The sequence below is a fragment of the Arachis ipaensis genome, chromosome B9 (genome assembly GCF_059453495.1).
Source record: "Arachis ipaensis isolate K30076 ecotype BB chromosome B9, ASM5945349v1, whole genome shotgun sequence".
NCBI lineage: Eukaryota > Viridiplantae > Streptophyta > Magnoliopsida > Fabales > Fabaceae > Arachis > Arachis ipaensis.
In genome coordinates, this window is record NC_142444.1 from 18,071,368 (window position 1) to 18,089,562 (window position 18,195).

Consider the following 18,195-nt stretch of genomic DNA (forward strand, 5'->3'; position numbering starts at 1 on the left):
AGACTTGAACCGATTCGACTGCCAGTTCATGGTTTTTCGTAGAAAACACACCTTGTAACTCAAAAAAAACCTACTGAGTCCAAAAATCATATTTACATCCTCAAATTCTCACTCTAAATTTTCAGAACCTAATTTGTGCAATATTAATTACCTTATTAGGCGATTAATTAGTCGTGGTTCTTACATTCTCCCCACCAAATAAGAAATTTTGCCCTCAAAATTTAGTGATTACATGAGAATAACTCGGGATAATCCTTTCGCATCTCGGACTCGAATTCCCAAATATGCTCTTCCACTCCTGCTCGTTTCCAAGCAACTTTAATCAACTGAACTTCTTTCCTGCGTAACTTCTTCACACTGGTATCATCAATTCTCACCGGTGTTACTTGAAATGTCAAGTTCTCCTTCAACTCGACCAACTCGGGCTCTAACACATGAGCCGCATCCGACGTGTACTTATGGAGTTGGGACACGTGGAATACGTCATGCAAGTTAGACAGATGAGGTGGCAATACAACTTGATATGCCACCGGCCCGAATCGCCTCAGAATCTCAAACGGTCCTATATACATCAGATTCAACTTCTTGGTTTTGATCGCTCTTCCAATCCCGGTTGTCGGTGTAACCCTGAGAAACACATGTTGTCCCACTTCAAATTCTATCGGTTTCCTCCTCTGATCCGCATAGCTCTTCTGTCGACTCTGAGCAGTTATCATCCTCTCCCAAATCTTCTTAATCTTCTCAGTAGTCTCTACTACCAAATCAGGTCCCAAAACACTTACTTCATCGGACTCGTACCAACAAAGTAGAGATTGCACTTTCATCCATACAAGGCCTCATACGGAGCCATCCCTATGCTCGCATGAAAGCTGTTGTTGTACGCAAACTCCACCAATGGCATGTAACGGTCCCAACTTCCGGGTTGATCCAATACACACGCTCTCAACATATATTCTAATGTCAGAATAGTCCTTTCTGACTGTCCATTCGTTTGTGGATGATATGCGGTGCTGAGACATAGCTTCGTACCGAAAGCTTTTTGAAAAGCTCCCCAAAACCTTGATGTGAATCGGGGATCACGGTCCGACACTATGCTCGATGGCACACCGTGCAACCTTACTATCTCCTTGATGTACCACCTTGCTAGCTCCTCCATAGAACAGTTCACTCGGATAGGCAGAAAATGAGCGGATTTGGTTAAGCGATCTACGATCACCCAAACCGCATCAAATCCCGACCTAGTCCTCGGTAAACCGGTCACAAAGTCCATCGCAATTCCTTCCCACTTCCCCTGAAGAATCTCAAGTGGCTGTAATATTTCCGATGGTTTCTGATGCTCTATCTTTACTTTCTGACACATCAGGCACTTGGATACCACTGTTGCTACATCACCTTTCATCCCATGCCACCAGAACATCTTCTTAAAGTCATAGTACATCTTCGTACTTCCGGGATGAATAGAAAACCCACTGTTATGAGCTTCCGACAATAAGTCTTGCCTCAAACTCCCGACATCCGGTATACAAATTCTTCCTTTGTATCTCCATAATCCTTCACCATCCTTAGTGAATTCTCCACGCCTCTTATTACCAACTGGTTGAAACAATTGCTGAAGCTTTCGCTCATCTTACTGAGCCTTCTGAATCTCCGTTTTAAAGGTACTCAAGATTTGCAACTGATTCAAGCAAGCTCTTCCGGCAACTTCACCAATATCTAGCTTAAGATCCAAAAACTTATCCACTAGCTCCTCTTCTTTGATTCTCATCCATGCTATGGTTAAAGACTTCCGACTTAATGCATCCGCCACCACGTTCACCTTTCCAGGGTGATAACTCAGTTCAAAATCATAATCCTTTAGGTAGCGTTTGTTTTGAGGTACTGAGACAGAGACTGAGAGACTGAGACTCAGTATCGTGTTTGTTGGTTCAGAGACTGGTACTAAAATTTCTGTCTCTGTCCCCAAAATTTCAGTATTTTAGTACCTCCAAAATGTGGGGACACATGGGACTAAAATTTTTAGAGATGGAGACTGAAACTTTAATAACATTTTATACCTAAAATACCTTCATTTCAATTAATTAATTTAAATTTTACTTTTTGTAAAAATTAAATTAGAATTTCATTCTTGTTTCAAATTCTGTCTCCCACTTTGTACCAAACAGAATACTAAAAGTTATTTCAATCTCTGTCTCTTAGTCTCTGTCTCTCAGTCTCAATCTTTCCGTCTCTGTCTCTCCACCAAATGCTACCTTAACAACTCCATCCACCTCCTCTGACGCATATTGAGCTCTTTCTGATCAAAGATGTACTTGAGGCTCTTATGATCAAAAAAGACACTAAACCTCACTCCTTACAAGTGGTGTCTCCAAATTTTCAATGAAAACATAATCGCCGCTAATTCCAAGTCATGAGTTGGGTAATTTACTTCATGCGGTCTCAGCTGACGCGATGCGTAAGCCACCACATTCCGTGTTGCATCAACACGCAACCCAAACCCTTCAGTGATGCATCACAATACACTTCAAATGGTTCATGCGGTTCCGGTAAAATCAAAACAGGTGCTGAAGTTAACTTCTGCTTCAAAGTTTGAAAACTTTCTTCACACTCTGACGTCCACACAAAAGGCACTTCCTTCCTCGTCAACTTAGTCATCGGTAGTGCTATCCGAGAAAATCCTTCAATAAATTTTCGGTAATATCCGGCTAAGCCCAAGAAACTTCGGACTTCCGTCACCATCGATGGTCTTTCCCATTCCATCACCGCTTCTACCTTAGAAGGATCCACCGCTATTCCTCCTTTGCTCACCACATGACCTAAGAACTTTACTTCCTCCTTCCAAAACTCACACTTCGACAACTTGGCATACAATTCCCGCTCCTTTAAGATTTGCAACACAGTCCTCAAGTGTTCCTCATGCTCCTTCACTGTCTTAGAGTAAACCAAGATGTCATCTATGAAGACCACCACGAATTTGTCCAGAAAGGGACGAAAGACTCTGTTCATGTAATCCATGAAAACCGCAGGTGCATTCGTTAACTCAAAGGACATCACCACAAACTCGTAGTGTCCATAGCGCGTCTTAAACACAGTCTTAGGGATATCATCCTCTTTCACCCTTATCTTATGGTAACCGGATCTCAAATCAATCTTGGAAAACACTCCAGCTCCTTGCAGTTGATCCATCAAGTCATCGATCCTAGGCAACGGTGTTCTTCACAGTCACTTTGTTCAACTGTCGGTAATCCACACAGAGTCGCATTTCTCCATCCTTCTTCTTTACCAATAAAACTGGCACTCCCCACGGAGATACACTCAGTTGAATGAACCTCTTGTTCAAAAGCTCTTCCAACTGAGCCTTTAGTTCAACCAGCTCTATCGGAGCCATTCTATACGGTGTAATCGATACTGGTCTGGCTCCCGGCACCAATTCAAACGCAAATTCAATTTTTCTCTGAGGTGAAAATTTAGGAATATCTTCCGGGAATACCTCCGAAAAGTCTCTAACTACCGAAATTTGATCTAGTTCCTGATTATCACCTAATGTATTCGTAGCCAACAGAATATAACCCTGACACTCTTTTCTACTACAGTGCACCATTACCGAGTTCATGTAGTAACCCTCAGCTATCACTGCTCCCTTTTCTCCTTCCGGCATAAACTGAATTGACCGCTCAAAGCAATCCAACAAAACTCGGTTCTTCGACAACCAATCAAACCCTAAAATCATCTCCAACCCAACTATTGGTAAACAGATCAAATCATGCACAAAGTCTCTACCCTCAAGCTTGAAACCTACTTGTCTACACTCTGATCTAGTCGTAACGGTTTGATGCAGAGTATGCACATGCAATTCAAATGCCAATTTCGACACTTTCAAGCCTAGTTCCTCAACTTTAGCAAACGAAATGAATGAATGCGAAGCTCCAGTATCATACAATGCAATTAAGACTTTATCACCAATTAAACAGTTACTTCTCATCAACGGATCCGCCTTAGAAGCATCCTTGGCGTTCACAGCAAACACTCGCCCCTGGTGCTGACTCTGATCTGCATTCGGGTTCTTCCCATGAGTACAATCCCTTACAAAGTGACAAGGTAATCCACAGTTGAAGCAACCACCTAACCCAATCTTGCATGAGTCATATGGATGAAAACGCCCACAACGCACACAAGTCAAATCCAGAGAAATCTTACTCTGATTTCCTCTTCCCTTGGCATATTGAAACTGATTCTGAGTGTTCTTTCTGAAGCCTCCTTGTCCTTGAGGTGCATATCCTCCTCTCTTGAAACTCTGACCCCTAGGATGAAAATACTTGCCACGTCCCTGACTAGAGCTTCCTCCGTGAGTTTCCTTGGATGAAGCTACCATTTTCGCATACTCCTCAACCACCCTTGCTTTATTCACCAATTCGGAGAAGATATGAATCTCCATAGGAGCCATAGCAGTCATGATATTATCCTTCAAGCCTCTCTGGCACTTAATACACTTCCAGCTCTCATAGGTCTACGGGGCACCCTGACACACCCTAAAAAACCTACAAGGAACTTTGCTTCAACTGCATAAGTTCCATCTCCTTCGCTTCCCTTGCAGACTCAGGAAAATACCTCCTATAGAAGGCCGTTTGGAACACATCCGAAGGAATGTCGGTATTCTGAAGCTGTAACAAGTGGCACTCTACTTGCCACCAATGCTGGGCCTCTCCCGCAAGCTGATAAGCAGCAAATTCTACATATTGGTTATTCAGAAAATGCTGCGCCTGTAAAGCACACTCCATGGCATGAAACCAGTTGTCTGCTTCTGTAGGGTTGGTTGATCCTCGGAAAATTGGCAGATAAACCTTGAGAAAAGTCGCCAAGGTCATCGGAGTACCTCCCATGTTATCACCGTTTCCCTCAGCATTCTCATTCGCGTTCCCTTCGCCATTCCCATTTCTGTTTCGGGCCAGTTGGCCTAACCTCTGCATAGCTTGCAGAGTTGCAGCAACATTAGCTTCCATGGTATTCGCAAGGTTTGCCATGACCGCCATGAATTCAGCATGGTTGTCAGCCAGTTGCTCATTCCTACTATCTCAGTCTTATGACTTAAGCATAAGATTAAGTATGGTAGGGTGTTACACAAAACGTACTAACGAAGCTTCTAACTTAAAGCACAAAAGATAGATATAATATAACCAAAGATAAGATTATAATATCATAAGAATCTAGCCACGACTCGCAGAGTTTAAGCCGGCTAGCCATATACAGATGTACAGAAACCAGACAGTTTAAAAATAGCTTATACATATTTTTCTCTCTCAATTCAAGCCTCTAGGCAAAAGCAAAATACAAAAGTGAGAGACATATACAAAATAAATCAAAAGACTCCAAAAGTATCATGATCCTCCGCTTCTGTCACCATCCAAAGCAACTCACCGAGGTGGGTTGCGACCTGCATCTGAAAAATAATAACAGAAATATGGTATGAGAACCGGAGGTTCTTAGTATGATAACAGTGCCCAATGATGTAAGATATAAGACCCCAAGATGCCAAAGGCAATCCTAGACTTCATATTCATCACAAGATTCAATCTTAAAGCATAACTAAAACAGTAAAGCATATATGAAACCTTAACATAACTTAAAAGGGCAATCTAACTTAGAGGATTTTCTACTCAATCAGATCTCCGCTGTCCCACAGCCTTCACCAACCTATCCTCCATGCGATCCCATCGCCACCGCCTTCCGAAACTCCTCAATCCCAGTAGAAAACACAGATAATATACAATACAAGTAAAACACAAGTATTGGCATGTAAGGCAAGTAATTCAAGTAGCAATTAGGTATGTTATACAAATAGGCATACAATTACAAGTCGAAAAAGCAAACAAACAGATAGAAAATACACATGATGAATGCCTGTCTTATTGGCTATGATATCACATTGTCGGTTCAACTGCCAACCCGACACACCTCTATGGAGATGTCGCCCTTCGAAATCATCATTGGGAACCCCCGAGATATGGTGCTCGGATCACCGTCCAAGATTTTGTGCATGCACACTCTATTGATCCGAAGGGATGCAAGCGGGATACACTTGCCACAGACCTCACATCTCAACGTAAGCGGGATTAACCACCGTCCTTACGCCACCGTTGCTACCTCGACAGGCGGGATTAACCACCGTCCCTGCCGGGCACATAGCGTCTCATCATCTCAGTATAAAACAGTAGTTCATTGGTTTTTCAGAAAACATTTTCAATACCTCAATGATTCATCATTGCACATTCGAGTACTCGACTCATCTCAACCACTGTCATATCAACATTTCCATTCCAAGTCCTCGACTCATCTCAACTACTGTCAATTCACATTTCTATTCCGAACTCAGCAGGTTATCAATTCTCAATTCACATGCCAATTTAACTTCGCACGCCATCAAACCCTTCCTCAGTACACCCGAAACCTAACCTCCGTTCTCTAACTTTTCAAAGAATTACTAAATAATTTCTCCTAAGACCTTTCCCATGTTTCAATGTCCAAAATTAAGCCAAAGAGTCTCGAAATGGTGTCAAAAAAGCTTATAATCTTGTTAGGAAGGTGAAATAGTTGAAAACAAAGTTTAAGTTTGAGAAACAGGGCGTGTGCGTACGCACAGGGGTGTGCGTGCGCACGCCCAAGAGAGTTTTTAAATGTGTGCGTACGCATAGGGGTGTGTGTACGCACATGTACAAATTTTCATAATTTTGTTCGCTCGCACAAGCTGTGCTAGCCCCCCAACAGACTGCCTTTCCCAACTTGTCCGTGCGCACAGGGCTGTGCGTGCGCACAGGTTGTAATTCTTCATTGGTTATGTGCGCGCACAAGCTGTGCTAGCGTTCTAAACAGGAAGCCTCCCCCTGCCTGTGCGTACGCACAAGGCTGTGCATGTGCACAGGTTTAAATTTTCACAGGGGTGTGCATGTGCACATACCAGAAATCACAAAATTCTGCAACTTTGCAGAATTTCAGATTTTTGACACCAAACTTTGAATGATCATAACTCCCTCTACAGAAATCCAAATTTTGCAAACTTTATATCAATTCGAAGAGTTTTCAATAAATTTTAATTCTAAATAAATCTCAACCAATTTCAAAGACTGAGGTATAAGTTATGATCAGACAAATTCTACCAAAATTCCCTTTTTACAAAAATCCACAAGTATTCAATTTTTCCAAATTCTCAAACCACATCCAACCAAAATAATACCAAACTTTCATTTTCAGCACAATCTACCTTCTTGGGTCATAATACACCATTTATGCAATATTTCCATCACATATCACTATTCTCAACCATCAACATCAAATATGTAATACTATAATCAATCCACATTCAACTTTTCCAACCACATTACCATATCATCAACCTCAATATCACATATATCATACCAAACCACTTCTCAACTTTACACAATCATTCTTCATCATCATATCATAATCAAATATCATAATCAAACTCAAAAATCATCAATCCATCACAAATCATCATACATCATCATTCAACAACCTAACAACCATTTTAATTCAAACCTATCCTACGGGTCACTAGCCTAAATGTCCATAAATATTATATACTACATAGAGAAAATCAAAATCATACCTTGGCCGATTCTCAATATGCAAAAAACCTAAAATTGAGCTCAAGATAAGCTTTCAACCACAAGCAAGCCTCCAATCAACTCCAATCAAGCACCAACAAGTTCCAAAGGCTTCCTAACTCACAATAATCAAGCCATATGCATACAAATCATCACTAATCAACCTAGGGCTCAATCTAATCATAATTTCACAAGGGTTCAAGAGCAACTCACCTTACCCAACAGTTTTGGAAGCCAAATTCAATGGTAATCAAAGGCTAGAGTGTACCTAAAATTTTGAAGAGAAGAACTGAGAAAGATTTGTGATTTTCTTACCAATTTCTTGGGTGGGTTTTGTAGAGCTCTTCACAAGGAACGCGTAGCTGCAAACGGTATGGCGATTGGAGCTCTATAGCTCAAGATATGGGCTTGGGAACTTGAAGATGAATAGTACATCTTCTTCCTCTTCCTTCTTTTCTTTTCTGCTGAGTGTGTGCGTTCATGAGAGTGAAAAGGGTTCACTTAAGTATTTATATTTGTTGGGCTTGAGCCCAACTTGGGTCCGGTCCAGCCCGTTTGGCCCAACTTTGTGCCAAATCTTTAAAATTAACGTCCGGTTTTTCGTTTCTAATGTTTTTCTAAGATTTTTTACTGTTTTCACTTTTTCTCGCGTAGTACCGGGCAAACTTGAACCGGTTCGACCGGTTCGTCTGCCGGTTCGTAGTTTTTCGCAGAAAACACATTTTCTAACTCAGAAAAATCTACTGAGTCCAAAAATCATATTTACATCCTCAAATTTTCTCTCTAAATTTTTGAAACCTAAATTGGGCAATATTAATTACCTGATTAGGCGGTTAATTAGTCGCGGTTCTTACGGCGGTTAATTGGCGGCTGTTTATCAAACCGCCACAAATTAACAAAATTAGGCGGTTATGGAAGCAATTTGTGTTTCAGCTACAAAAAGCACCAAGATAACTAAGGTTTTCTTCCCAACGGCCACAAATCAAATCAAGAAGAAAGCCAAAAGCCCTAAGCGTCCCGTCACTCACTCAACCAAATTCAGAGCTCTGAAGTCTGAATGACTCCCCCTTCTCCAACCCTAGCTTCTCTTCGACCACCAATGCAGCGCCACCATCGATCATCACCCCCAGCGGCTCCGTCAGAACCATAGAACCACCACCATCATCTTCTTCTTCTTTTTCCACCTTCGCCGAACAACCCCCATGAAAACCCTTTCTCTCTTTCTCTTCCCCTTGTCTCCTGCCTTCTTTGTCTCACCGCCGACTACCATCCAGCACCGCTGCGACCATATTCTTCTCCTCCTTACAACCTCGCACTGTGGCTCTCTAGCTCGCCCCTGCCTCCCTCGTTTCCAGTCGCAGAATCAGAACAAAGCTACTCCAGTTCCAGCGAGTTCAGATGCAACAGCGGCTGGTCACTGCCACTGCATCCCTCTCTCCTATACTCTTGCTCTGTTCTTTGACTCAGGTTCTCAGATCACCTTTTCTTCTATGTTTTAGTTAATTTATGATTAGTTATATATTGATTCTATTGTTAATTTGATTTGGTTAAGATTATTTGCTATTGTTAGTTGAGTTTAGGTTAGAATTAGAATTTTCTTATAAGAATTAGTGTTAGTTTATACATAGTTAAACATGTTGTTAAAGGCTTCTTGAGTTTGAATTTTAATTTGTTTGGATTGATTGACTGATACTTTGCTGAGTCACTGCAAAATGCTGCTGATTTTTCATGTCATTGGTGCTGAATTTTGAATTGGTGTTGCAAAGAATAATTGTTAGTGCTATTTTTGTGTTGTTTATGCTTTTACATGACAAGTGTTTTGAATATGTTTTAAAGTTCTATGCAGATATGATCTATGATCAGGACACTATGGATGGCAATGTTTGATCCATTTAGGGCACCCAACCTAATGAGATATGCCTTGGTTGTTGTTGTATTGTTCTGGCTAGAGAAAATTTTGTTTCTTGATATATAACTATGTAGTGTATTTTATACAAATCTTCCAATCCTCTTTGTTTTAACTTTCTTGAACTTATTGTATTGAACGAGATGGTGGCTTTTGACCATTGTGCACTATTAGATACATATTGGAGCAAAGTCTTTCTGTAGATAATCTCTTTGTCTTCGTTCTGATATTCAAATACTCAAAGTGCCAATCATGTACCAGGTAATGCATTAACTTCTTTGCCACATTTTCTTTTTGTATAAACTTCTTGCCATCTTTGCCACATTAAGCTTTGAAGTTGTAGCATCTTTTATCCTTTTACATTTTTTAATTCTCTGAATAGTTATTGACTTACATGATTAAAAGTATCCCGATCAATGATGATATACCGAGCTATCCAGGAATTAGAAGTGTACTTAAGTTATAAAATTTTGGATAGGTAATTGTGTTACTGAAACTGGTATCAAATAATAATGTCAAGGTCATGCAGATTTTGTTGCTGTAAGCTCTTGTTCACGAAAGTTTCTAAGTTCATTCCACTATATGGAACAATGAGAGAAAAACTCATATTCTATTGAAAAGAAGAATTAAATTTCAAATCATCTTATTAAAGCAATTCAAGTTAAAAAGGAATAGAACAGTTTGATAAAATTTTATATTGTAGCCATATATGAATAGTATATGCATATATTTCTATTAAGTTGATGTTGTGCCTTCTGATTTTTCTATTTTGCATTAGGGTTTTGTTTTGGGGAGAACAATGGAAGGAAGAAAAATATTTGGTAGTATTTTAGTTTTGTATGAATATTTGTTCATAAAAGAATGGATTTTAATTTTTTCCAGCTTGATTAATAGCTAAGACTAACCATATAATTTGTCAAATCATCTCTAATGAATAATATGGACGGCTATAGAGCTGGATTATATATATACTAGCATAGAAAATTTGTTATTTGTGTTGTGCGCTTGTGCTTGTGCAGAGTATGATTTAGTTTCTCTGATGTTACTCTAATGCATAAACTTTGAATTGTATGTCTTGATAGGCAGCTAGAAAATAATGTTGATCCTTATTTTAGCATTATTTAATTTAACAGGCAAATAAGTTTTCATTTAGGTCAGTCGTGATTAGTTGGAATAAGAAAATGGTTCTCTATTATGTATTGAGACATTTTTTTCTTATAAGTGTTAACTAGTAGAATTTTCATGTTTTAAGGAACCATTTATCAGAGAAAATAATGTCGGCACATTTAGTGTTTTGTAAGACTTCAATATTCTTTTAATGTGATATTGTGCCTGAATTTGGTCGTCCATGGACAGATTCTATCTTATATCTAACTTTGTTAGATGTTTGAGCTCATGATTTGAGAGGTGCTAGCTATTTTTGTGCAGCACTTGAAGAGCTTGTGTGTATTACTTTGTTAGTTGAAGAAGTTTTCAGCTCAAACCGAAGCAATAAAAGTATTAACCAATGTCTTTGTAGATGATTGTTGTAGGTTATGATGGATGGCTATACCTCTTATATATTATTGCTTAAGTGCCCAGTAGCAGCACTCGAGAATTTTTCCTTTGTACATATATGTTCTATATCTTGTGTCGGCAGCCTAGTTTCTGCGCATCCTCTTGTTAGTTCATGATATTTGGTTTTTATTCTCTCACTTTCAGGTTAGACTGAAAGTGAGTAGATCAATTAAATGGACGCGGACTACTGGTATACGCACCCAAAAATTTGCTACAGACATGTTGCTATTCTAGAAGCGAATAGATGAGGAGATGGTATTTTTTAATTCCTTGCCAAATTTTGTTGATGCTATTATGCTGATTATTGAACTCTGAATGGTGCTATATTTTAAGAAGCAATCTTCATATGTGATTATAGTGGAAGTTTAGAATAATATGACAGTTACCAAATGGCTACCTCTTAGGCTCCATCTTTATTCTTGAAAATTGAAAACAAGTTTCATGCATGATGGTAGTTGATATTTGGTAGAAGTTTTTCTTGGCTTGTTTATTGTGCACATACCTGTTGTTTTATATTCTCATGTATCAACTAGATTGTTGAAATGGTATTACACTTTTTTTTTACATGTATTTGTAATCAATTAATCTAGGTGGCATTTTGAATTATTAGTTTTTAAGATTCAATTAAGAAGAATTGAGATTTGTTTAATAGATATCACACTAGTATTTTGGTTATGGTTGGAAAGGGGTGGTGTTTACATGCAGATCAGATAATCTACACGCTCTTGGAATTGAATGTGCATATGGTCTCGCAAATGTAAATCTAGGTTGTACATTTGACTTAAATGTGGTGTAATTACTAATTTTAAAATTTCACTCCTTGCAGGCAGAAGTACGGAGACAAGAGGAGAAAGAAGTCGCTGAAGCTTTGAGGCGTGAATAGGAGCTTCGTGAATCAAAGCGGCAGTAGCAAAGGCTGAATTTTCTTATACAGCAAATTGAGCTTTACAGTCACTTTATGCAAAATAAGTCAAACTTAATATCAGAAGCTTTACTCATGGGTGATGAAAGTACAAATGACCAAGATCTACTTGACTCTTCAACTTTTGGGCGTAACGAGGAGGAAGATCATGAAGAGGCTGAGTTGAAGAAGGAAGCTCTGAAGGCTGCTCAAGAAGCTGTTTCCAAATAGAGAAGATTGACAAGTGCTTTTGACACTGAATGCTTGAGGCTGCGCCAGGCTGATGAAGCTGATTTGCTCCAACCAGAAGTTGCTAGAGCAAGTAATATCGATTTACAAACCCCGTAAGTTTCCCGTCTTCTTTCTCTCTCTCTCTCTCTTTCTCTCTCTCATGTGAATTCATGTAACTCTTGTGTACTACACATAAATGCACTGCATTCTTATTTCTTGTTTACAAATGCAAATAGAGTATATAATTAATTCCTCCCGTTACTCAGTTTTTTTATAAGCCCAGGTATGAAATTGCGACGGTTCAAAACGCATTTTTAAAAAAAAAATTCTACATAGATTTGCGGCAGTTTAAAACCGCCGCAAATTTTTTTAAATTCATTGACCAAATAGCGGCGGTTGTGCCGCAAAATCAATTATTTGATTTGCTGCGGTTGTGCCTGCGATTTTTCAAAACCGCCGTAAAATCAAATCTCCACCCCCTAATAGGCAACGCTTGTGGAACCGCTGGAATTTCATTTCACGGCAGTTAAAAACCGTTGCAAATTCCTAAAAAATGCCGTTATTCGACATGTCTCTTGTAGTGATATTTATAGAAATTTATAAACATGAAATACATAATTTATACTCATATTTATCAAAATTTACATAGATAAATTGATATAATTTATTTGTTGAATACAATTTTAACACTTGTGCTAACTAAATATGCTTGTTAGAAACAAGATAGTAATTTAAAAGAAAAAGATTGTCTATTATTGAGTGAGTTGTCGAATAATACAATATACAAAGCTATATATAGATACTAGAAGAATCAAAGTAATAAAAGCATAATATCCTATAATAAATATATAAATATGCTAAACAATTATAATTGATCCTAATTGATCTAATTGATCCTAGTTATACTCTAACATTTCCCCTCAAACTCAAGTAGGAACTAAAGATACCATCTTGAGTTTGGACACTAGAGTCCGAAAACGAGTAGGATGATGACCCTTCGTGAAGATATCAGCAGTCTGATCCAGAGTCCCAACAACTACGAGATAAATAACATCAATAAGGAGACGTTGCCGGACAAAATGACAATCAATCTCCATGAGTTTGGTGTGTTCATGAAAAACATTATCATGATTAATCTGAATAGCATTGCGGTTGTCACAATAAACATCAGTTAGCGATGACTGAGGGGCATCTAAGTCTTTGAGAAGCCAACGAATCGAGACAACTTAGCAGTGGCTTCAGTGAGAGCACGGTATTCAGCTTCGGTGCTTGTTCGAGCAGTGAATGTTTGTTTCTTGGCTCGCCAGGAAATGAGAGAGTCACCAAGAAACAAACAATAACCAGTAGTAGAACGACATTCAGTTGGATCACCAGCCCAATCAGCATCTGAGTATGCCTGAAGGGTTAAGGATGAATGGGCAAAAAAATGAAGACCATGAAACAAAGTGCCTTTGATGTAGCGAAGAATGTGAAGAACCGTAGCATAGAGTGAGTAGTACGAGGAGCTGACAAGAACTGGCTAAGAACATAAACTAGATAGGCGATGCCTGGTCGTGTGATAGTCAATTAGATGAGACCTCCAACTAACTATCGATAAAGAGTAGGATTATCCAAAATAATGCTATTCGTAGGAGTAAATTAAATATTAGGCTCAAGTGGAGTAGACTCAGTACGACTATCTGTAATTTTGGCTCGAGCAAAAAGATCAGAAGCATAGTTAGCTTGAGAGAGATAGATGCCATCATCTGAGGATATGACTTCAAGTCCAAGAAAATAACTGAGAGAACCAAGATCTTTCATCTCAAAAGTGTGGTGAAGGGATGCTTCAAGATCAGAGATACCATCAACATTATCTCCAGTAATGATCATGTCATCAACATATAAAAGTAGAAGAACAATCTCACGTTTACTTTTATGAATAAAGAAAGCATTCTCATAAAGGTTGCAGGTGAAACCAAGATTGCATATAGTGGTGCTAAACTTTCAAACCATTCACAAGGAGCTTGCTTAAAACCATAAAGTGCCTTATGAAGGAGACAGACTTTGCTAGAAGGACAAGGATAGTTCGGGGGTGGTTTCATATAGACCTTCTTTTTCAAATCCCTATTAAGAAATACATTCTTCACATCCATCCGACTGAAAGACCATTTTTTTAACTGCAACAATGGCAAGGAGAGCGCAAACAGATGTGAGATGAGTAACAAGAGCAAAAGTCTTTTCCAAATCAATACCATACTTTTGCGTACATCCTTGAGCAACTAATCGTGCCTTATAACAGTCAATAGAAACACCAGAGCGAGTCTTGATTTTGTATACCCATCTACTATCCACAATTTTGTGATAAAAAGAAGGATCAATCAAGTCTCAAGTGTGTGCTTTTCAAGTGCCTGGATTTCTTCTTGCATTGCTTGCTGTCAATTTGAATTTGTGGAGGCTTCTCGGGATGACTTAGGTTTATGGTGATGAAAAACAATGATAATGAAGAAGAAGATGAGGAGATGGATTTCTTACCCTAGTAGAACGATTGGAGGGAAAAGGCAGGATAGCAAAATCATCGGGAGATGGAGAAGGCGAAAGAGTAGGAGGCTCGAGAGGTTGACTTGAGATAGAACCTGTAGAATTATCACTAGGAAAAAGATCAACATCGGAGTTAGTAAAAAGCGGTAACTGGGTAGAAGGAATGGACTTAAACGAGGAGAACCTAGAAAACATGTGATGCTCCCAGAATACAACATGACGAGATATACAAATACATCTAGAGAGAGGATCCCAACAATGATTACCCTTGCGTTCAGTGCCATAACCAAGGAAACAACACATGCGAGCCTGAGGTTCAAGTATACTATGTTCATGAGGCTAAATAAGAACAAAACAAACACAATAAAAAACTCGAAGAGAACTATAATCTGGAGAAGTATGATAAAGATGTTCAAAGGGAGTAATATTATCAAGGACAGAAGAAGGAAGTTTATTGATAATATGGACAGCAGTGAGAATAGCTTCACCCCAAGTACGCTCAGGATACGAAGAAGAAATAAGCGTTGCACAAACAGAGTCAAGAATGTGACAGTGTTTGCGTTCAGTCCTTCCATTTTGTTGAGACGTCCTAGGGTAAGAAAACTCAGACAAAGTATCCTGTTCAGCAAGAAAATTTAAAAGTTTGGAGTCACGGTATTCCATAGTATTATCACGTCGAAGAACTTTAATGACATTGGAAAACTGAGTTTTAATCATAGTAGAAAAGTTAATATAAATCTGAGGTAGCTCATAGCTATTAGTCATCAAATAAACCCAAGTAAAGCGTGAATAATCATCATTGAAAACTACAAAGTATCGAGCCCCTGTCATAGAAGCGGTGGGAGCGGGGCCCCAAACATCAGAGTGAATAAGATCAAAAGGAGAGCAAGCAAGAGATGAATTACTCTGAAAAGATAATGCTGGTTGTTTTGCAGTTTGACATGAAATACAATCAAAAGACTCATTATTAACCTAACCTAAAACACCTTTAGACACAAGAGGACGCAATTTTTCTAAGGAGCTGTGGGCAAGATGGTGATGCCACAAGTGAAGGGTAGATGGAGAGAAACAGCAAGAGACTTGATGTAGGAGGAATATGAAGATTCTCGAACTCAAACAACCTTCCAACCTTACGTCTAGTCCCGATTATTTGTCCTGTCCGATGATCTTGTACACGACAACCAGAAATGAAAAAATTGACATCGAAACGGAGATCAACAAGTTGACCAACAGAAATAAGATCAAAGTTTAATTTTGAAATAAAATAAGTATCAGAGAGATTAAGATTTGACTGTGAAATAAAACTCTTATGTGTCGCATGCAAGAGGGAACCATCACAAATGTTAACAGAAGGTGCATTTGCAGTGGTAGACAATGACGAAAAAAGATTGTGCAAAGGAGACATGTGATGACACCAACCGGAATCAAAATATCATTTATAATTACCTAGAGGAGTGGAAAAAATAGTCGGAGTATTACCATAAAAAGAGAGAAATTACTTAAGAAGTGACACAATATCAGAGAAAGAGACTAGAGATGGGTTGAGAGAAGCAGAGATGGTAGATTCATTAGCAGCAGCAGCAGTAGAAGTAGGCACGTTCTTGGAGAAGTTGGGAAGAGAATGATACTTGGTCTGATCAGAACGTGATGGGCGAGTAGGACAGGTAGTAGTCAAATGTCCTGAGAGCTTGCAATAATGGCAAAACAATATTGGACAATGGAAACCAATATGTCCTTCCTGTTTTCATTTTCGACATTTAATAGAGGGACAGTGTGGGAGTAAGTGACCAAAATGATGACAGTTTTGGCCAAATTTTTACCTTCCTGTCTGTAGGTTGAAAATATCCTATTTTTTCAAAATAACAGAGACAAAGACAAAAAAGAGAAGAAACCGCAAAATCGGAGCAAAAATCGAGAAAACAGAGGACAAGAACGGAAAGAGTTCACCAAAAAACCAAAGAATGAGTCCCATTATCTGTCACGTCAGCAGATGGATGACACGTGGCGATGTCTGAGCAGAGGGTGAAGCCATGTCAACGGTGACTTGGCAGCGGGTCAATGAGCGGGCCGGGCCGGGTGGAATGCGGGTTGAACGCAGGTTGGTGGGAGGTGCTTGAGGCTCGACACATGGCACACGCTGGACCGTTGATCGTTGCTGAAGATCGAACGGTGTTGGATATCTCTGGGATATGAGAAAGAATGGAAGCAGACAACGATCTTGCGGCAGCGCGTCTGGCTGTTTTCGGCGATGGGGTTAGGCTCTGTGAACTCGTAACAATGAAACGAAAATTATGGTAAAGTCAGTGATGAAGAAGAATGTCAGGAAGGTGATCGAAAACAAGGACAAAAGACTGATGGGAGGAGAAAAACAAAGAATTATGAGCTTTTCAATGGAGAAAAAAATAACCTATGCTTTAATACCATGTTAGAAACAAGAGAGTAATTTGAAGAAAGGGTTGTCTATTATTGAGTGAATTGCCGAATAATAATATACAAGGCTATATATAGATGTTAGAAGAATCAAAACAATAAAAACGTAATATCCTATAATAAACATACAGATATGCTAAATAATTATAATTAATCCTAATTGATCTCTAATTGATCCTAATTATACTTTAATAATGCTGACTCCTAAGATTTTTTTTATTTTATTAATTAATTTATTTCTCTATTCAATATTGGATAATATAAACTTATTTATCGAATAAATGGTTAGTTATATGTCTTTAGATATATGAATAGTCAAAATAAAATACATTACCTTTAGTAAACAAGGATAGAGCCTAAAAATATTAAAAAACAATAATGTTTGAGAAATAATAAAAAAAATCGGTTTAAATGGTTTAAATTATTTTATTTAACATTTATTGTTACTAGAATGAATGAATATTAAATAAGATAAATTTAAACTATTTAAACTAATTTTTTATTATTTTTCTAACATTACTGATAAAAAAAACTGAATGATTTTCTCGTAATTATTCTCTTATAACGACTTAATTAAAAAATTGAATGATTTTTTATTCGTTCCAACTTATTAGTTTTTGGCCTAATTTTTGGTTCGTCACGGATTTTAGTATGAGGAATCAAACCTATTTGGCCTTCGATTTCTGGTTCGACGAGTTTGACATCCGATTTTCTTTGTAAAATTATTACGAAAATTCATGTGTAAACTATAGTTCAAATTTAGTTGTAGCTCCTTTTTAGACTATGTGCATAGTTCCACTTTTATTTAATCAGAAACTAATGAAGTTTTCTTATATGTTTTGCTTAATAACAACACTTCTCCTAAGACTCTAGGCGCATATATATGATTACAAACATGGTTCTTGATCGAATAAAGTTGAAAAATTTTGTTATCAGCAATTATATGCATAACCTATTGTTGTATCATCTCTTTATTAGTGGAAGCTATGTGATTGAAGCAAACTATTTGCTATTGTTTCGAAAGAAAGGTAAGTTGT

At 38.4% G+C, this 18,195-nt stretch overlaps 1 protein-coding gene across 1 annotated transcript; it reads right to left on the minus strand.

Annotated features, from left to right (window-relative positions):
- Positions 1 to 221: 221 nt before the first annotated feature.
- LOC110266774 (uncharacterized) lies at positions 222 to 824 on the minus strand. The gene has a single exon (XM_021111781.1). It carries the CDS (start codon positions 822 to 824, stop codon positions 222 to 224), a length of 603 nt encoding a protein of 200 aa, XP_020967440.1.
- Between the last annotated feature and the right edge of the window lie 17,371 nt (positions 825 to 18,195).

Coding starts and splice junctions, on each gene's coding strand:
- LOC110266774 (XM_021111781.1), bottom strand. CDS start 824: ATGAAAGTGCAATCTCTACTTTGTTGGTACGAGTCCGATGAAGTAAGT.